The sequence below is a fragment of the Haemorhous mexicanus genome, chromosome 1, assembly GCF_027477595.1.
Source record: "Haemorhous mexicanus isolate bHaeMex1 chromosome 1, bHaeMex1.pri, whole genome shotgun sequence".
Lineage (NCBI taxonomy): Eukaryota > Metazoa > Chordata > Aves > Passeriformes > Fringillidae > Haemorhous > Haemorhous mexicanus.
This window is the reverse complement of record NC_082341.1, coordinates 133,531,111-133,551,586: the sequence shown is the minus strand read 5'-3', so window position 1 is coordinate 133,551,586 and position 20,476 is coordinate 133,531,111. Positions and strand designations below refer to the sequence as shown.

The following is a 20,476-nucleotide window of genomic DNA, read 5'->3' as shown; positions in this document are numbered from 1 at the left end:
TATACAGTTTAAAAGAAAACACAGCTTTTAGATAAATAATCACAAATCGAAGTTCAACCTTTCGAGAAGCTGTTTGTTCCAATATGACATAACATGATGTAAAGCATGTGTTTAAAGCCTACATTTGAGATGGTTTAGAAAAAGGGAAAGACAAAGATAGATCGTCTTAAATATTTGAGGGGAGCAATAGACAGAATGCTGCTGATTCCCTGCAGAACCAATGAGGCCAGGCAGCTTCTTGTACCCACTCTTGCAAGGATTTGGGATTTCTGGAGAAAAGGAAAGGTCTGTCGAGAGACTCCTGAGAGCCCAGGCCTGGCTGAACAATGTAATTGTATCTCAATGTGTTTGTTTTGCCTCTTCTCTCTTTCTATTAGAAGAGAAAGTGAGAAAAGAACAAGCAGTATCAGACTCCCATTTTCTATTGCAAAACTTCCTTTAAAAAAATCACATATATGATTCCAGAATCAAGGGGGTTTTTGGTCCAAGTTTGGTAAGCTCCTTGCCTGTTTTTTCCTCTGTTGTTGAGACAAATTTAAACATAAGCTAGGTCAATATTTGTTAGTTGTCAATATCTTTGTTCAGTTTCAGTTAAGATCATAGTTTTTTATATTTTTGTTTTCTTATTTATTTGATATGAATGAAAACTGATCATGTGATTTGTTTCTTATGGTTAATATATCTTGGGATGCTTCCTCTTACCTTTTTTACCCTGCACATTTTAAATGAATCTATTCTGGTTTTGCTCAGTTAATTTCTTTACAACCTGCCCAAGCCATTCACAGTGGGAGTGCCAGGATCTGTTTTTGTGTCTCCTGCTGTTTCTTTAACAACCTCAGCAACTGAGGAAGCTGCACGTCTATGCTCCTGTTCTTTATTACTCTCCTTAAATGGTGTTTCTGAATAGTTTTCTAATATTTTCTAAACCAGACCTATTGCTTGTTCATTTGTTGCAATAGCACAGCTACCTATTGAGAAACAGGGCCGAGAAGGACCATTGAGGTGAAGAGCATCCTCTTGTTGTTTTAAGAAGTTCATTTGGGTTCATCTTTATCTACTGCCACGTTTCTGCTCTCCATACTGTGTTCTACAGCAGATGTCCACTCTGATAGCCTCCTATGATTTTTATCTCTCCTGCCTAGCCTTAGACTTTTCACAGTTACACTCATCACTGTTTATTGTAGTATGGGGCATTGTAAGGGCTCTAACATATGATTCCTGCCTCCTTTCCATTCTCCTGACAAAAGCAAATTTTTAAATTTTTCATTTATGAAGATGCATTTGATTAATTGGTGTTCACCACCTCCCACCTTCTTTTAGTTTCTGAAAGTTTATTTCCACTCGGTGTTTTGGGAACGCATTTTATGTTAATTTTGTGCACATTGTTGGCACTGAACAGAATTGTGTGAAAACCCAAGTAGCTTTGTAAGTCAGGGCTCATAATCACCTTTGGAAATGACCTGTTAAGTTTCTAATGGGTCATTTGTATGCTCAGTTACTGAAGCTACTTGCAATAATTATGGAGAAGATAATGGCTAGGAACTCATTTGGGGACAGTTATTCTTGTTAACTGTTTAGTATTTCATCCAGGTACACCTATTTCCCCATTTTTTAATTTTCCTTTCATAATTTTAGAGTTTGCCATGGATAGTTGTTGCAGTTCAGCAGTTCTTCATTTCTTCATATCCAAAGCAGTTTAGAGCTCACCAGAAAAGTACTGATGTGCTTTACAGTTTATATTCCAAGAATAAAGAAATATGTTTTCACAGGAGATGTCAGCGCAGTTCCTATCTCTTTGTACTTTTGAATTGTATCTGCCCTTGGAATTTAGCTTTCTTAGCATGTGTGTGGTGCCAAAAGGATGTTTATAAAGATCTATGTGAGCCTTTACTTCTTCCCTGCTTGCTGTCTGGTCTCTCTGACTGATTATAGGTGTAAGGGAAATACCAAGTTTTTTTGGTTCTCTGTGTTCTGGTGCAGAAGAGGAATGGTGTTCAGTTTTGTTGGGGTATGTTCAAGTTCATGCCATGGTCATGTGGCTGTAGTTGTGTGTACACAATCCAGGTTTTATGACTAGATTCAGTGTGAGCTGTAGGCATGACACTGCCTATTGTCTTGCATCTGCAATTCCACTTCTGGAGTGTTTCACATAGAAAGCTATAAGCCAAGCAGGGGAAGGTGGGGGGGGGGAGGTGTAGTTGGGGGCAAGGGGGGAGCTTTTATCTTGTTTCGCTGGGGTGAGAGGTGACAATAGGAGGCACTGAAAAAGGTGCTTTGTTGCAGCCAGGGCTGTCTACTTGCTCTTTTGAGAATGAAATTAATATGGCTGAATTTTAGAGACAATTACTTAATATTCTGTTGGTACTGTGGGCACAGAATAGTAATGTGTATACACACACACAGAGAGTATCGTAGGCTCTCCTTTACATCACGTGGCTGAAGATAGTGGGAAGAACTGTTCTTACAGCGTGGCCCTTTGGCTTTCTGAGCAGCTTGCCATTTATTTTGAGTATTGGGCGCGGGCCGGGGCTTTCCCAGTGCCGCGGCACAATGCCGGCTCCCTCTAGTGGTCGCACTCGCCCGTGCCCGTTCCCGACGGCGCCCGGGCTCTTCCCGATGCTCCCGCAGCTCCTCTCTGCCCCGCCGCAGGGTTTCCATCCTGCTCGGGAATAGTCTGCTTTTTCTCATAAAAATGGCCTCTCTTCTGGTTAACCCAGCGCTCAGGGACACAAAATGTATATGCCCAAATAGGCCCAAAGCCAAATGCAGGGTGTTTCCATAGCACAGGGAGAGTTAAAGCTACATTTCATAAGATTTTTTTTTATGTACAAGAGAATGTAACCATATCAGAAAGGGTTAAGTGCATCCACATTGAACATTCAGAGTTCAAATGCATCAGACTTCCTTACTTTGTCAATATTTCGCTTGCATTTGTATCATTGAGCGGCTTCTCTTTCTTGTCTGACTTCTTGCCCTGAAGTTTCCCCTCCATTTAACACTCCCTTCAGTGCAATTGAAGGCTCTTTCCCTCTTACAGTTTTCAAAATTTGAATGTTAAAAAAAAAAAAAAAAGAAAAATAATCGCAGTAAGTGGTTTTATACACAAAACCAAGTAAGTAAAACTTGGCCCTATACGTGTACAAGTGTGTGTGCACATACACGCATGGGCACGCACATATCTACATGTACAGAAGAAAGCTGTAGAAACAGCACTGATGCACAAAGATCAATATTGCCATGTTGGAGTAATAGGTTTAGGTGGCTTGATGAAAATGTTGTTCTATAAATATAAAAACCTTTTAAATGTATTTGTTGAGGGGGAAAAAAAACCCCACACCTGAACATTTAATTTGAATCTGCTGGGCTTGAAATGAAGTATGTATTGTACAACCATCATCAATCATGGCAGTGCTATGATACCTGAAATTGTTTTAAAAATTTGTGTATATTTTCTGTGAATTCTGTAATAATTGCTGATTTTTCTTTCAATTCAGGCTTTAGCTGAGGTCTGCTATTTAAAATTCAAAACATTGGGAAGATGCTTCAAAAGAAGGAAGTTTTAAGCTTTATTGTGCAAGACTAAGACTGCTGTGATGCTTTAAGGTCTAGAAACGTTGCGTGTAATTGTATACCCTGTGAGGGGTCTCATTAGTTTACCTACAGCTGTTTTCAGTGTCTATAGTTAAACACATATTCCTGAGTGTTTCTGGAGCTGGAGTCTGCCTGCAAGGCTAACCCAGCATCTCTCTGGTGAGATCACCAGAGATTTCTGTGCCAATATGATTTTGTGTGAATTTGCTGGCTTCAGAAAGAGGTTTAATCTTCGTCTATACTTGTTAGTCTTAAATGACACACACAAATTCCTTCCTTTCCTTCTTCCTTTATATACTTATGCTATTTCTCATTCACTTCTAAGAGTGCATGTGATGTGTAGGCCAGATGATTTCTAAACACAGGTTTGGATTTGCTAATGGTAGTATTTGCTTTGCTTGGGAGCTTATTTGTCAATAAGTAGTATTGTCTCATCTAAGAAGACATTTGAGTCTTCATTTCTTGTGAAGTTTTGAGGCTCTCTTTCCCCCTTCTCACCTCTCCACTGCTTTATTAAGGTGTAATCCAGTGCCCAAATAAAAGACATTTGGTGTGACATGTAGCCCTGAGGAGGAGCTGACTTGTAACTAATAGTGGGTATTTTCTCACACTCTGTCTAGACAGTGAGTCATGTAAATAAAGGATATCTTTAATGGCATCATCTGATGATATGAAATTATAGTCTTCCAAAGTGTGTATTTCTACAAATGCTGAAGTACTGATGAGTATAATAAATTGCACTATTGAAGGTTGTCAGTGTATAACACTGAGATGGGGAAAGCCTGTAGTTCCACTTTTGTCTTACTGGTAGTGGCAGTAAGTAACTTACAGTGCCAGCACCTGAGCAAGGGTTTCTGGGGAAAATATGCTTCATTATATATTTTCATTGGTGGATTAATCCCTGTCTTAAGTGGCTGAATAGAAGCCAAGGAGTTATTATGCCTGGTCACTGAGGACCACCAATTTCTGTGTACAGCAGCCACACTGTGAGAGCAGTCTGAATGCTTCTGGTTCTCAGGAGGCAAAGAACCTAGATCTGTATGGGAATATTTATGCCCGATTTAGCAGCCACAGAGATTAAAAATTAGAGACTCTAACTCTTTAGTGATTATATGGGACATTTAGTCTGCTAATTTAGCTGTCTCTGTCAGATGGCAGGAATAAGCAGACTTCCTCAGACTGTTCTGATACTTGGTAGAGAGGGAGCTTTTCTGCCTCTGCTTTCAGTATCATGGGTATGGTCTTGCTCCCCAGACCCGCACTTCGGGTCTAATGGAACAGACTTTTCACTGTTTGAAATATCACTTGGAGGAACTGGGGTTTTGGGTGGGTAAAATGGTGCAGTCTGACAGAGCAGGGATTTGGGACCTTGATCCACAAGGAGGGGAGTAGACTGTCCCAGGCTGGCCACCACCACTCTACACCTTACAGGATCTTGACTTGCCCATGACAAATTCCTCATTTTAAAATCAAGCAAAGCCAAAAGTATATCCATTAACCTTCTTGGTAGTCCCTGTGCCATCTTTTCAGATGTATAACCATGGAAAATATCACATCCTACATCCATATTTGATTCTTTTTGAGCCTAAAGGACTTTTGGCATGTTATACAAATAGAAGCAATGCCTTTTACAAATACAGCTGTAGTAACTTCTTTTGCTTTTTGGCAGAGGAGTTTATTGCCTAAACTTTCCTGAATTTAAGTAAGTTGCTTTGGATTACTTTGTGTAGTGTATATTGGAGACTTCAGTTCCAGCTAAGTCTAATGAAATATGGTATCAGTATTCTCTTGGGACTTTGTTAAAATGAGTACAGTCATCCTTTACACTTTGTATAAGTGCATTACAAATAAAGAAGTTTATAATTATTTTGCTTCAGACTTTTAGCATTGTGTAACAAATTGTGGTTTCAAACTGAGAGTATGTTTTGACTGGTTGTTAGGGAAAAGTTCTTTACTATGAGGATGATAAGGCACTGGAACAGGTTGCCTAGAGAATCTGTGGGTGCCTTATCCCTGGAAGTGTTCAAGGCCAGGTTGGATGAGGCTCTGAGCAACCTGGTTTAGTGAAAGGTGTCCCTGTTGATGCAAGGGGGGCTGGAAGGGGATGATCTTGAAGGTCCCTTTCCAACCCAAGTCTTCCCATGATTCTGTTATTTGCTGTTAATAACTTTGGATTAAAAACATAAATATACTTCTGGAGACCAAGTTATGAAATTTCAGTTAATGTTGTGAGAGAAAAGTCTTCTTACTTCTGGTGGGAAGGATCTGTGCTGTGTGTGCTTGAGCATGCAAACAATACCAATTAGATTCTGATGGCATTTGTATTTCTTATATATCAGTCTGCCTTCATCTGTAGTTTGTCAAATAGTGTGTAATCCTGAGAAGGGTAGGCCTTCCAGGAATGATGATGCAGAAAGGAAATGAGTTAGTGGTCAGGGAGCCTTTGGGAAAGTAGTCCTGAAAATACTTTCAGTACTGAAAGTATTGAAAGCATGCTGAAGATTTCCTCTATACGAGTAAAGAGGAAACCTCCTTGTCAGGGAGGCTGGGGTGTGAGTTTGGCCAGTGCTTGCTCTGGCTGTTCTTCAGTTCTTCATGCCAGAGAGTGGCACTTAGTCACTTCACTTGAGCCTCAGTGTTCAGTGAGCTGGGTTTGGAATAGCAGTAATACTTCCCCTGATGTGAAACACAAGAGAACCACTCAAAACACACAGTTCTTAGTTGGATAGCTTGTCAACAAAAAGAAAAGATCTACGAAACAATGTAAACGGGAAAATAGTATTTCAATACTGATTATGGGACTGTTGCTTATTAACTGCATTAGTTCATATATAGAGGAATTTTCATGATGTTTGGTGGGATATTTAGAAGAAATCCACATTGTCTTCAGCTTCATTACAGGCCAAGTGTTGTGTATTCATCCATGAAAAAGAACTTGTGGACTTTGTTTTCCGGGGCTTATGGAAACTCAGGGCAGCTGCCACAGTTTGGCCCTTATTTTGCTTGTCTGTTCTCGCTAAGTATTTCGTAAACCGTTATGGTGGTAGCAGATCTAGATTTAGAATGTGTTCTTCTTCCCTGCATTCCTGCATCCAAGCAATTATTCATGGTAAAATTTGCAAAGCCAGAAAGGGTGAAGGAGAAAAGAGGCATTTAAAAAAAGGTGCAGTTCTGACATGAGCCAGTTTTTATTAAATAACTGAAAGTGAATTTATGATACTTTTGAAACTGTCAAAACATGTCAGGTTGTTAAGTGAGAGGGAAAAGTTTATTTTTCTATTTCCCCCCCTCTTTATAAAGGAAATTATATGGTAAGGCAAGTTTATTTCTTTCAGGAAAAAATAATATGTCCAAGCAAAGCAAGGCATGGCATTTTTGTCTTAATTCTGAGATTGAACTCATACATTACTTAATGTGTAATTATCTGGCCTTCAGCAGCTAAGCCATAAGTGTGGGACCAAGATTTTGCCAGTCAGAACCTCTCACCATAGAGAACTGAAATCAAAGAGAATGATTCTGCATTTGTGGTTCATTGTTAGGCCCAGGCAAGGTACCATTGTGGACAAAGAACATGACATATAGCATTTTCGCTGTTTACCTGCTTTATGTCATCCATAGGCTCTACCAAAACTGGGAGAGAGTAGTGCAAAAATCTCTTTCAGCTTATGGGAGACAGAGGAGGTTGTATTATGCTCAAGGCTTATTTTAGCACAGCTGAAGAAAACTCTTATAACTTGGCCTCAGATAACTTCCGTGAACTCCCAGGATACAGAATTTCTTCTAGCTGTTGCATATTAAATGAGCATAAATGGGTAAATTGAATGTGCTTTCATTTATTCTGAAGAATAGCTGGCGATATGAATTGTTCAGCTATCTGAGCAGAGAAGAATGAAGATAAGACTGCAGCAAAATTGTGATATTGCTCTTGCAAAAGGGTCATCTTCAATATGTGAGCTTCATACCCAGCATGCTAAAGAAGCATTGAAATGTTATGTCATCGGAAAACTTTGCTGTTCATATCCATTAGTCACTTCAGATAGATTCCTGGTGGAGAAATCTTGCAGAGGTAATGTTCTGTGACAAAGGAAAGAGTCTGAGCTGATCTCTGATACTGCATTCCTGCAAAACACCTGGAAGTAAAAGTTCTCTGCTGGGGAACTGGAAATCCAGTGATGCTTCCTTTCTAGGACAATAACATGACTGCATCTGGTGCTGAGAGAAAGTTGTGTCTGTATTATGCCTGTTTGAGATCGTTGTGTATAGCACAAAATCATCCATTGTGTTTAGGTCCTTATTTATTTATCAAGAAGAAGTCAAAAGGGCTGAGAGGTGAATGGAATGAAGACTGTACCAGTCTCAAACAAATCCCAGGCATGCTTGGCAGGGAGAGGTTCTGCAGCAGTTGTCCACATGTCATGTTTTGTGGCTGCATTGTGTGACTTACAGGCTTCCCCAGGGGTTTGGTGCATGGAATGAGTGGGATTTACCAGATATGTCAGGCTTATACCATGCATTCTCAAATGAGCTCTTTTCAACCAAGGCAACCTTGTAATATTGTCCTGCTCGGTGTAGCAGCAGGTTTGAGGCTCAGGAGTTGTGGGTCTCCACAAACACTGCCTATTTCTAATGGTGCTGTGTGGCTTAGCCACATCTGAAGGAGAAGTTCTTACTGGCTGCAACATGATAGCGCTATGGATGGAGGAACTATGGAATTTGTCCTCCTAGGTTGGACTTGCGGTTGTCTGACTTCAGGTTCATCACCACTGTGATTCACAGTCTGTGGTTACCTGCTTGCAAATTCCCTGCCACCCCTCTCAAAATAATGAAAATTGGTCCAATGTGTCTAAGAAACCATCAGTATTAAATCCTTCAGATTTAGGTCTCGATTCCTGTAACTTGGGTGGTGGAGGCAGGTTCTAATCCCTTGTGTCATATGTGGGGCTTGCTCTTTTTGTGCGAGTTTAAAGGAAACAAGACAATGGACTCTTTTAATTTAGCAAGTTTTATTTTTATTTTTTAAATGTTGGCACCAAAGTAGAAAGTGCTGTACAATCAATATAAAGCATCTTTTAAGAATCTTTCATGCCTGAGTGTACATCTGGAACTGTTTGCACTAACTAAAAGTAAAATAAATGCCACAGCATATTATACCACAATTTTTTTTCATTTAAAAAAGGAAATTGAAAACACACCACTCCTAGAAATGCTTGACATTGAATTGGCTATTGAAATGGTATCAGTAAGGTATTTATATATTCCATATTTTGTTCCATACATCAGCTTTCCTTGATGCGTTAGACTTGGAAGTGTGCCATGTGAGCTGAAATGTTGCCATTTATGAAAGACCGCCTTGTTTTAAAAATGGACTAAATCTTGTAGGGTACAGGAAGTAAAGTAAATCAGTTTGAATGCAGGCACATCTCTCTTTGCCCCAGCTCCTGCATGCTTTGTCTCTTCCTTGTTTGCTTCAGAAGCTGACTGTGCTTACAGTAAATACCAGTGTTCACCTAACAGCTAAATATAGCGATAAAAAAACCTCTACCATAAAAACTGGTTAACAACAAGAACACTATTGTTCCATGAACCAAGAAATCCACAGAAGAAATATCATAATTTAAAGTTGGTTTTAGAACATTCTTTAATTTTAAATGAAGCAAAATACTTCTGTGGTTAAATCACAGTTCTTCACTCTGTGCTGTAAAGGAGATTCAAGAATGTGTATTTCAAAATGTTTTGCTTGGGTTTGTTTTTAAATAAAAAATATAATCCAAAGCAAATGCAATAGATCTCTGCATACTTGAAACATGTTTTCTGAATTTATTCTAAGTCTCTTGCTGCTCCAGAGGGTTGTGTGTATGGATTAGGACTAGACCATTATTTCACCATCTTTCTCCATCCTGAACTGATTGCAGTGAACACTACAAAATGAGTTGCAGATGTCTCCTTTTCCTTCCAGTTTGGAGGACCTCTGGTTTTAGTCCCATTTGATCTGAACTGGCTAAGGAGCACAGGTCTGTCATTGTTTAAAGGGATTCAGTGGAAGAAATTGTTGCACCTGAAAGAATTTACTCCCTCTGTATGTATAGGATGTGCTTTAAATGGGATGCTGTGGGATGCTGCCTGTATGAAACTTTCTGGTGTGTCCTTCCTAATTCAGGATTATTGTTTGAAATGTCAAGGCCCATCTGAAGAAAAAGATAGCCAGAACTAGCTTTGCAAGTGGGGAGTTTGGTTTCACTCAAGAGCATAAACATGTTTTTGAATTAAAGAAATTTAGCTATTTTAAGACATGGTGAAAGTTCTTCAGAATTTCAGGTGAAATTCAATGTATATCCCTCTGTATTGTAAAACTGGAGCACATGTACATGAAATCTTACCCAGGCAGGTTTTGATAAGTTAAAATCTGCGTTTTTCCTCTTGAGGAATTCTTTCTTCCTTTACCAAATCCTCATTACCCCTGAATGTATGAATATCAGAATATCCACTGAGAGTTTCTTTGAAGAATGTCCATACATTAAAAGCCTCATGAAATATCATGTCTTGAAGGAAATTGGCTTGTGAATGTGACTTAAATACCATTATGTCTTTAGCTTTCATATCATCAGGCTATTTGTTGACCATTATAGTAAAAAGTGTTGGTTGTTAGGCTTATTGTTTTTATTAATTTAAAAATAAATAAGGATTTGTAGTAGCTGGAGTTACAGGCTAAGTGTCAGACACCAAAAGCTTTAGGAAGATCAGATCACAAGAACTGTTAACACTTTTATCAGCGGTGGCTCTGATTTGTGACTCTCCATCACCGATGCATCCCCTGAGTGATATGTCTTAGAGCTGCTGAGGTTCTCTGGTGCTGTGGTGGTGGGCAGTGGTGGGTGCTGTAGACAGGTGCTTCCAGTCCCATCACTCCCTCAGAGTTCAGAGAGCTGTATGAAAAAGTAAGGAACAGGTAAAACAGTAGCAGTAAGGGTAGAATGGCTCCCACCAGGGGGTTTGTTATTAAAGAGGGTGGAATAGAGAGTTGTAAAGGCTGTCCTCCTGGGTGGTGTGATGGTGTCTTTCAAGCATGTGGAAAAGCTTTGTATTTTGCATTGTACTTCTTCAAAAGTCCTTTTTCCCTGCCCCCACAGAGAATCTCTGTTCTGACAAAATAATCTTGTACTCTGGCAAGAGATGTTTTGGGGTGTGCTTGAAAAGAGCCTTAATATCTCCTTAAAGAAGTCAGGACTAGGGAACGTACCAACAGTCAGAGGGAAATCAGCCTGCCTGTGATCGTACAGAGAGAGAGTAGGGTTTAGGGCTTTGCAAGGGAGAGAGAGAGGTAATGAAAAGGTAAGTGGTATGTAAAGCGTGTTTGTGTTCATGTCTAAGAGGTCCAAAGAAAGGTAATTGGTAATGTTATTAGAATTTAGATGAGAAGTACAGAGGTCTGTGGATAAGTTCAGCAGTCTGCAGACTGGGTGGCAAACTGTTGGAGGTAGTAAAAACCATTTGGATCATGATAGAGTGGCAACCTGAAATTCAAGGGCAAAACCAACACACCATTTCCCACTACCATGTTCAATTTAAATAGCAAAACATTGCCAGCTTTGTGGGAAAGTCTCCCCCCTCTAATCTGAGCGCATTTCTGATCAACCTGAACTTTGAAATGCAGTGAAGGGAAGGGAGGGAGCAGGAGCCGTGCGGTTGGTTACAGCTCAGGATCGCTTTAGTTATCACCAGCTGAATTGGAGGATACAGCCTGTGCCTGCTTGCAGCGAGCAGCAGTCTGTTAGAGGAGCTCGATTTCTCTCACTCCTTCTTCCACCCACCTCCATCTCCTCTGTGCCTGTGTCTGCGCTCCCACATGCTTCAAATCTGTGTACCTGGACTGCCTTCCTTAACAGTTCAATGTGAGTGTTAGCAGAATGAAAACCAGATGGACCAGCAGTTCCCACTGTTATCTCCCCACCAGCTCTGGCAAGCCTCCCTTTCTCTCTCCTTTCTTGGCATGGGAGAAATATTTGCCTTTATTTAGGAGGGCTTGGGCTCACTGCTGTGCCTCTTTCTCTCTGTTGCAACATGAGCTGAAAGCTATTTATTCCCTTGTTGCTGAGGTTGGTTGAGGTGAGTGCAAGATGAATTCGGCTATTAAGGAAGCAATTAACATTTCAAGATGAGTTTTCATAGTTCTTTATAATAAATTAATGGCTTATTGAAGATAGAGATTTAACTGTTTTAATATACTGATATGGAAAGGAAATACATATAGAATTTGCCTAGAAACCTGTTTTTGCTTTTTCCGGCATGTAATAATTTACTGTTGCTTGATTTGCAAATCATACCTCACTTACCTGTGTAGCAGCCTTAATATTTAGGTAATCATTGTGGTTACTCTTCCCTCCACAGCTGAGGTTTACTAACCTTAGAGCAACACTACAGATCCTATAAAATTGTATCTCTATTCCCCTCATCCTGTTCTGGGGGTGTTTCGCTGCTCATCTTCCCCAAACTTGTCTCTAAATTCTATATGAAATTACTCCCTTTCCCTGAGAGCTGAAACATTGCCTGTAGGCATTTCAACAAAGGTTGAAGATGGCTTTTATAATTGCACTACCTGACATGCTGCACCTATGGGACTTACTACTTACTTCCTCCATTTCTTCAATTTCAGACAGAGGAAGATTGGTATCTGTTATGTGTTGTTAATTTTTGGGGGGTATGGGGGCTGTTTTGATTTTTTCCCTTTCCCTCCCCCTTCCTTTATTTTGTTTTAAACTTTCTCACATTTAAGTTTTCTGATAATTGTGTTGTGAGGCTCTTTTAAACATACCTGTTCTTTGTTAAATGTGTGTATTGCATTGAATTTCTGTTATTGTCTCTCAGAGCAAATTTCAGATACGATTATTTCATTGAAATTTGTATGTTGTCAGTAAGAACAAGGAATTGTGTCACAAAGTGAAGTGACAGAATTTATAGAATGTGACATGTTTTGAATTAAAAGCACAGACTGACGTGCTTGCCCATTAGCAGTGACACTTACTTGCTTTACAGAATTGTTTTGTGGAGCTCAGGAAGGCTTCTGTTGGGCTTTTTATAAGTAAATAACCCTGACTCCCCAAAGAAGGGACTGAAGAATTTGACTTACTTGCATTAGAAGCTAAACATTATTGTACTCATCTTTTTTCAAGATGGCTTGCATGAGTGAGAAAGCCTTAATTTTGCCTTCAGCTGGTAAATTTTGCTGTGTTTTGCCCATTCTTAATAAATGAAACATATGGGCTTGGATGGTTTAAAAAAAATAACTTAAGGTAGTGTCATTCAAAAAGATGTTGGGAAAAAGAGTGCACTTCTGTAGCTTTTATATCATGTGTGTTGTATATTTAGATCTTCAGTTGCAAGAGAAGTGTTAAGTTTTTTCCTGGTTTTGCCTTATGTTTGTTTTGTTTTCTTGGGGAGGTATGTTCCTGCTTATCTTGCAGGTTTTGAGCATTGAAAGTTGTTCTTAATATGTGATGGTGCAAACTTCCATGCTTATTTGAAAATAATTGTATGTATATGAGATGATTGACATGCCATTTTGGCATGTTGTGTTTGTTTTTCTGGTGAATATGAGAATAACCGGGGGCACTGTGGTAGAGTGATCCAGGCGGTGTGTGTATTTAGCATAACTTTAACATTAGATTGCAAAGAGAAGCAGTGGAGGGGGCAGCAGGTGATACATAGAAGAGACATGAAGGGAGCTTGTTTCAACCAATATTCCACCCAATATCTCAGCTGTACTAAAGAGCTTCAGTTTTTAGTTCTGGAAGAGATGTCATAGGGGGATTTATTATCTTCCTGTTCCTTCATCTGTTTTTTCCTCCTGGTTAGAATGAGAACCTCGAAGGGAGGTGGTGTTATTGCAGCTCTAGGAGTGCTTGGGAGGTAGCATCTGCACATGCTAGAAATAAAAACAAAAGATAATGCAGCACTGCTACAAATGAGGTCTTACCATCTGTGTTGCACCTCCTTAAGTAAGGTTTAGATGATGCAATTTGGGAAGAGCACACTGGAGTAGATAATCAGGTGTAATCTTTCACAGCAGATGCTGAAATGGCTCACTTCTTGCATTAGCTTTTAAGTTTTTGTCAGAGGGGGTGTGCTTGGGGAAATAAACCGGTGTGTTCCTGTGGTGTGTGTTGCAGATCGCACTGAGAAGCATTCCACAATGCCAGACTCACCTGTGGATGTGAAGACACAATCCAGGCTGACGCCTCCAACCATGCCACCTCCTCCCACTACCCAAGGAGCTCCAAGAACCAGTTCATTTACGCCCACAACGTGTAATTAGTCTTATTTTCTTCCTTTTCTTCCATCTTATTTCTATTCTGGATGTCAGAAACCAAAATAGGTGAAGGGAAATGTGCATGAAGTGGCAGGAGCAACATTTGATTGCATTGGGATAAAGTAATTGAGCAAAACAAAGTTCACAACAGGTTAATGCATCTTTAAGGTATTAAGACATTCAGCTCGGAGTTGTGTTGTTGTGTCATTGACCACTTGGTCGCAGTGTCAAAGAACAGTGAGCACTGGCTTCCTGTGTACTTAATGGTCAGGTTAGCCCTCTTGTGAGAAGGACAGAAAACCTTCTTTTCTTACATGCCATTATGTTGTTTAAACAATCCCATTCCCTTTAGTATAGAAACTTCAGGGAGTTTGTTTGCTGGTTTTTTTTTTTTGTTTTTAAAGTGGAGATAATTAATAATGAAAAAATACTAATCTTCCATCTGCTTATGTTTCAGTGAAGAATTCTGATTTCAGTGCTATATAATGTCTAGTTAATATTGATGTAAAACCAAAATTAAAGTCCTTTCATAATTTTTATCTAGTGATTTCTAGTCTGTTACCACTTCTCTAAATCACTTTAGGCTGCATCTTTCGCTCAGATTATTGATGTAAACATATTACAAACTCTACTAGTCTTGATGTATGCTTCATTCATATCAGTGTAACTGAGATTTGAATCTGGCACGTTGTCTGGACTATTCTTTTCACAGCCGTGAAATGATCCACATTTCTCATAGTAAGATTGAGCTGCAAATTTTTTGGTCTCTTTTATACTGCCTTGTAATAGTATAAACATGAGAATGTGTTTACATTTCACGTTTTAAATAAAACATTTTTAGAACAGTAGAATACATATGCCTAAACAGAATGAAGGCTGCATCTTCTATTTGTCTTGCCTAAGTCTGTTTTAGTCCCTTTCTCTCTGTTAAATGCCTTATTTAAAATTCACCTCTATGCAGAAGGCCAGCTGGAGGCCTTTGTACTACTTATCCCAGGGAACCCTGTCCTGACAATTTATGTTGAACTTAAACAGTGAGGAGGGTTTGTGCCAGCTATTCACATAAACTCACATTTAACCCAGTGACCCTGATCCTGCAAAGATTTGTCTGTTTTGCTTAACTGCAGCACCTGAATCATCCTGGATGGAGCTTCACACTGGAGCTGCTTCAGTCTGAAGTTAAATTGTTTCTAGGTTTTTGCAGGATCAGGTTCTTGCACATTAAGCTTTCCAATGTGATGCCCTGCCAACAGTTCAGGATGATCTTTGGCAATCATAAAAGGCATATGACAATGTTCTTTAATCACAATCACACAGTCCTCCCAAGGCTCTGGATGTTTGTTTATTTGATTGAGTTCAGCACTTTGGAAGGTGTGTGAACCACAGCTTGATTTTTGGGGCTCTTTATTTGAAGACTAAAAGTCTGAAAAACCTTGATTTTAGTTGCTTTTTACCCTGTCAGATTTTGGAGTTTGGCCTTAGCTGTTCCAGCTTGTACAATAAACAGTCACTTTTATCAGAGTGTCTGTTACATTTATTATCACTACAGTGGGAATGCCTCTAGGCCATAAAGATCTGACTTGTTTTCTGGTCTAGAATATCTTTGTTTTCTTTGGTTTAGATGATTAAAAATTCTAGATGTGTTATAGTTTGAAATTTTAAATGCTAAATTCTTTTGGCTTAGCAACATAGTTTTGTTTTAGAAATTATGGACAACTTTGCCAATTGGCAAATTCAGATATTATAAGGAAAGCACTGAAATCATGGGACTGTTTCATTATTTCTTTTTTTGTGGGAGGAATCTTTACCAGCCTTTCTTCTCCCCATATTTATCCTAGGTGATGAACTCCACTCTTCTCTGCTTTCTTGATCAGCCCCAGCACCCTCTGCCTAGAGCAGCTCCTTATGGGTGACAGAGTTGTTGGGTGGTGTCAGGGTAGATCAGCAGGACATGTTGCTACTCTCCCAAGTCCTCATTTTCTAAATTCCTGGTAGGATGACTTTTGGCTATGTGAGTCCCTTGCAATCACATATTTGTTTACTCAGATACCTCACCCCAGTGCAGCACTCAGATTGTGGCCTGGAGCCTCATGGGGAGCTGAACTTGCTGAGCCCAGCTTCTTCCTATTTCTGCATTTTCCAGTCCTTGTTCTCACTAGCCCATGCAGCCAGAATAGGCAATCAAAAACTAGGAGAAAACACAAGCAGAGGCTAGATAACAATTCACATAGCTTTTTCTGTAATTCCTCTGGAAGGTGGTGACTACTGCAACAAAAAATTCTTCAAAGGTTTGTGGCAGTGATTTAAATATAGTAATAGGTAGGGATTTATATCTAGTAGTAGGTATCCACCCTGAAAAAATGACTTCCTGGTTAAAGATAAGGACAATCTATGAAGAAAATGAGATGAGAATGGGATGTTTGGCTTCAGAGAGGCTGGTCATTGAGAAACATTGAAAGTATTTAGAGTTGCTAGCTTGCCCTGGTTGTGTTTTTAAATAGGAAACAAGTTAAGCTAATACTCCTGTGCGTTTTTGATTGTAGACAAGTTCCTGATTTTTGATGTTTTTTTGATTGAGTTCTGAGTGATTCCCCCAAAAAAAAAATCAGAAAATTTCTCCAGGGCTGTGGCCCATTAAGTGCAGCTGCTGCTGGGTACAGTCACATGCTGCGTGCCCACACCTGCCAGTGCACTGGTACACTTGTATTTCTAGGGCAGCCATCCTTTCTCTTGCTGTCATTTTATCAAATCAGACTCAACCTCAACAGCATGTGTTTTGAGTGTTGCTGTTCCAACTAACCTGAGTGGAAGAGGATGTCCTCAGTTTGATTCTCTGCTCTCTTCTAGACTGTGGATAAGAATCAAACTGAAATCACTGCCAAATACTCTCTGTTGTCTACAGTATGACTACATGCATCTCGTTGCCATAAATTTTGAATGCTTAGTACTTCAGATAGTTATTCTCAAAGCAACCTTGCTACAGGAGGGAAATGCTTTCTTATCCTTTTCAGAGATAAGGTGTTGGCACATGAAAACAGAGAGATTTGCTCATGATCTCTGAGAAGTCTTCTGAAGTCTAGCTTGCTGCCCTTGCTGCAAGGCTTCATGACACAGAGCATTGGCAGCATTTGTACCTGCACAGACAACTTTGTGTGCTCCATATGTTAGCAGCTAGGGAATCTGTATTGGAAAAACTAACCTTCTCATTGGGTGGTGTAAGGTTAAAACGTGAAAGTCCTGTTTTATAAACACAGCTGTCAGTTGTGTGTACAAAACACAAGTAAAAATATTCAGAGATAAACTGAGGCTTCATGAAATATGTCTGCACATTTTTTTCTACCCCAAAGAGCAATTTTTTTTGGTCTTCAATCATACATGCACTCTTGCTTTTTCTCTCTTCATTTCCCTCTCTCTCTTTTTAAAGTCCTCTGACAAAGGGCTGGTATTCAAATGGTGCTTTTCAGGTCCAGGAGCATTTTGAAGGGGCTGTGTGAGAGGCAGCTGCTGTTATTTCCAATCCTTACAACATTCAGCACCAGCTACTGGGAAATAGATATAAACTGCAGACTGTCACTCTGTCTAAGGGCTAATTATCTTTGATTGTGCAACTTAATTAATTCTGAGGTCAAGTGCAGAAAACATAAGCTGATGGATTTTCCCCTCTGTCTCCTTTTTCTCTCTATCTCTTCCCCAACCCCAATCTTTATTTTACCCTCTGTCTCTTTTTCTTTCAGTAACCAATGGCACTAGCCATTCACCAACAGCGTTAAATGGAGCTCCATCTCCTCCTAATGGCTTTAGCAATGGGCCATCCTCTTCCTCTTCCTCTTCTCTGGCTAACCAGCAGTTACCGCCAGCTTGTGGAGCTAGGCAGCTCAGCAAACTGAAGAGATTTCTTACAACCTTACAGCAGTTTGGCAATGACATTTCACCAGAGATTGGGGAGAGAGTGCGTACCCTTGTGCTAGGACTTGTGGTAAGCAAGTATTTTTTCTGTTCTTTTCTCTCTTCCTTGTTTGATGTGTTTAGTTTATAAATGAATGGGTCACATGCGCTGCTTTCACTGTACTTTAGGGACACCAAACGTGCAAGAGTGAAGCTCCAGCTCTTGCTGACAGAGCTCACGTGAGTAGCCTGACCAGCTTCCCACAAGTGGCAGCTACTCCCTACTAGGTATAGCCTTGACTATTTTTGCCAGTATATTGTTATGGTGTAATGGTCTGAGAGGGTTTTCATCTTCTGCTGGCAGTACCCCAATGCAGACATACCTCGAATCCTGTAATGTAGTAAAATATGGTTTGACTTGGCTAGTTTAGTTGGATGGAGAAAGGAGAGCCCTGCATATATAGTCAATGGTTAAAAGGGTGAGCTGAGTGTGTTCGGACTGCAGTTATGCAGTGCAAAACCCTTTCTCAGTGTCATTGAACCAAACAATTATGAACCCAACAAGGCACTGCTACTACTTAAGTCGCTTTCTTGATAAGGTTATCTCTATTTGATGGTATGGCTTAATGAAAATTTCAGCTCTTTCTTACCTACGTCTGTCAACTTGGGCTGCCCTTTCACATGCAAACTCTGAAATCTGACCCAGGGTTCTTTTTACTCCCAGTAAAGTCCTCTCTCTGCCAGACATTTGTTGTCTCCCATGTATTTCCTTCAGCAATAATTGGATGTAGTGGGGAAGATGCTATTGTGGTGCTCTAATTTACATCTGTTCTGAGCAGCTGCAGTTGCCATTGATTTCATTTGGAGCAGAGACTGACAGCACTGTTTAGCGCTAAGGCTGAGGGGTGACTTCACAATCTGCTTGTATCTTCACAACCCCTACCTGACGGCAGTGGCTGCCCTTCACTTGGGTCTGTGTCGAAGGGAAGTTTAATGTAGGCAGTATAACATCAGTAACTCTTGCTCTCCATTTGTTTCCATATTCAAAGTGTTAAATGGGGCTTTGCTTGTCACATGGTTCTCGTTGGAAGGGGGAATTAGTAAACAAGCTGAAGGTGGCTTTGGGAACATCCACATTCCACTGATTTTCAGATAAAAACTGCTTTCCCACTGTTATTTACAGTTGACTTCTAATTCATTTGAGGTCTTAGGAGCAGATTAGGATTTTTTCCTTGGGAAAATCCACATATGCTATTCCCTTGGTCAAACATGCCAGATTGTGGAGTTCATGATTATGACTTCATCTCTAAAGTACAGACTTTCTTACATAGCCTAGAACATAGTAAACAGTCCTATTTCAAAAGAAAACAGTAGAAAAATGTGAAATAAAAAAAATGTTATAAAAGCAGCTTTAACTGATGTTTGAAATGTAAACACCTTTGCATGCTTTACACTTGGGAGCTTAAACCATACTCTAAGCAACAGGCGCTGAATGTTTGAGATGCTTGTGCTTTCCTTTGTGTATTTTAATAAGGTAATCATTTAATATGCAGCCTGCTTTTCTTAATTCTCTCACCAAGATCAAGTTGTTAAGCAATTTCAGGGTTCTTCAGTTACCATTTCTCTTGCTAAGTGTTTTCATTATTTTGTCACCAAGGCAGATTTTTTTTTTCTCAACAGAATTCTACTTTGACAATTGAAGAATTTCATTCCAAACTGCAAGAAGCTACTAACTTCCCACTGCGACCTTTTGTCATCCCATTTTTAAAGGTATTGCACAGTTCAGTGATCTGGAAAGTATTTCAAACCGTTTTGTTGCTAGGTCACAGATGTGTGTTACAGTTTTTCTTTTTAAGAGAGTCAGAGAAATGAATAGCATGTAAGGGCTACTTTCCATAGCTTAGTGCATGTAACTGCATCTGACTGTATGGTCCAGGATCATTTCTGGCTGCTCACAGGAACTCTTGGTTCCCTAATTCTATAATCCCTGTTGTTTGTTTTATATTTTTCATTTGTAGATGTAAAAGCTTTTACAAACAAAGTCTTGAAACTTGGTTATAAATATAATAAAATCTTGTGCTTGTAACAAGCTGGAGTTTTGCAAACTGCATGATTCAGAGTAAGGGGATGTCAGGAGTTCCAGCTACCAGCCCCTTTCTAAAGTGCTGCTAATCATTAGTGCACCATGAGATTGTGACACCGCCATCCAAGGAAAAGACATTTCTTCTGATTCGAGCCACTAGTGTAAACACAGTGTCTTGGGAATACTGGTGACTATGTCCACTGATTTATGCTTGTTCACCTTTTATTAGAAATTAAAGATAAAATCTCATCCAAGAGCTAATTAATAAAATATGCACATGATGTGCAAAATAGAAAGCAGGGAAGCAAAATCTTTTTTGAAGTCAGGAAGTTATTCTGCCTCTCACCTGCCTGTAACTGCCTCCTCTGAATTGCTGTGATCTGTGAGCAGTCATTGTTGCCTTCTCAGATCATGTTGTATTCTGTTTTGGTTTTGCTGTGGAGATGAATTTTCCCAGAGATAAGGTATTTATTGTTCCCATATGTTTTTTTCCATTGTCAACGTGTGGGTGGACATTTTTCATTATTTTAGTCTGTGTGTTTAAGTGTTCCTGGCTATTCTGTTGTCCTGAAGCACTGGTATCCTCAGTGGGCTTGCTTTCATGTTTCCCCCTC

The 20,476-nt window shown here is 39.7% G+C and overlaps 1 protein-coding gene across 4 annotated transcripts in view; it reads left to right on the top strand.

The window, feature by feature from the left end:
- RUNX1T1 (RUNX1 partner transcriptional co-repressor 1) overlaps nt 1-20,476 on the top strand; it is a 115,261-nt gene that overhangs the window by 49,823 nt on the left and 44,962 nt on the right. For all 4 annotated transcript variants that reach the window (XM_059863520.1, XM_059863509.1, XM_059863541.1 and 1 more), the window contains 3 exons: nt 13,755-13,892; nt 17,629-17,870; nt 19,460-19,549. In XM_059863520.1, coding sequence (XP_059719503.1) covers nt 13,755-13,892; nt 17,629-17,870; nt 19,460-19,549 — 470 coding nt within the window. The remainder of the gene's footprint in view (nt 1-13,754; nt 13,893-17,628; nt 17,871-19,459; nt 19,550-20,476) is intronic.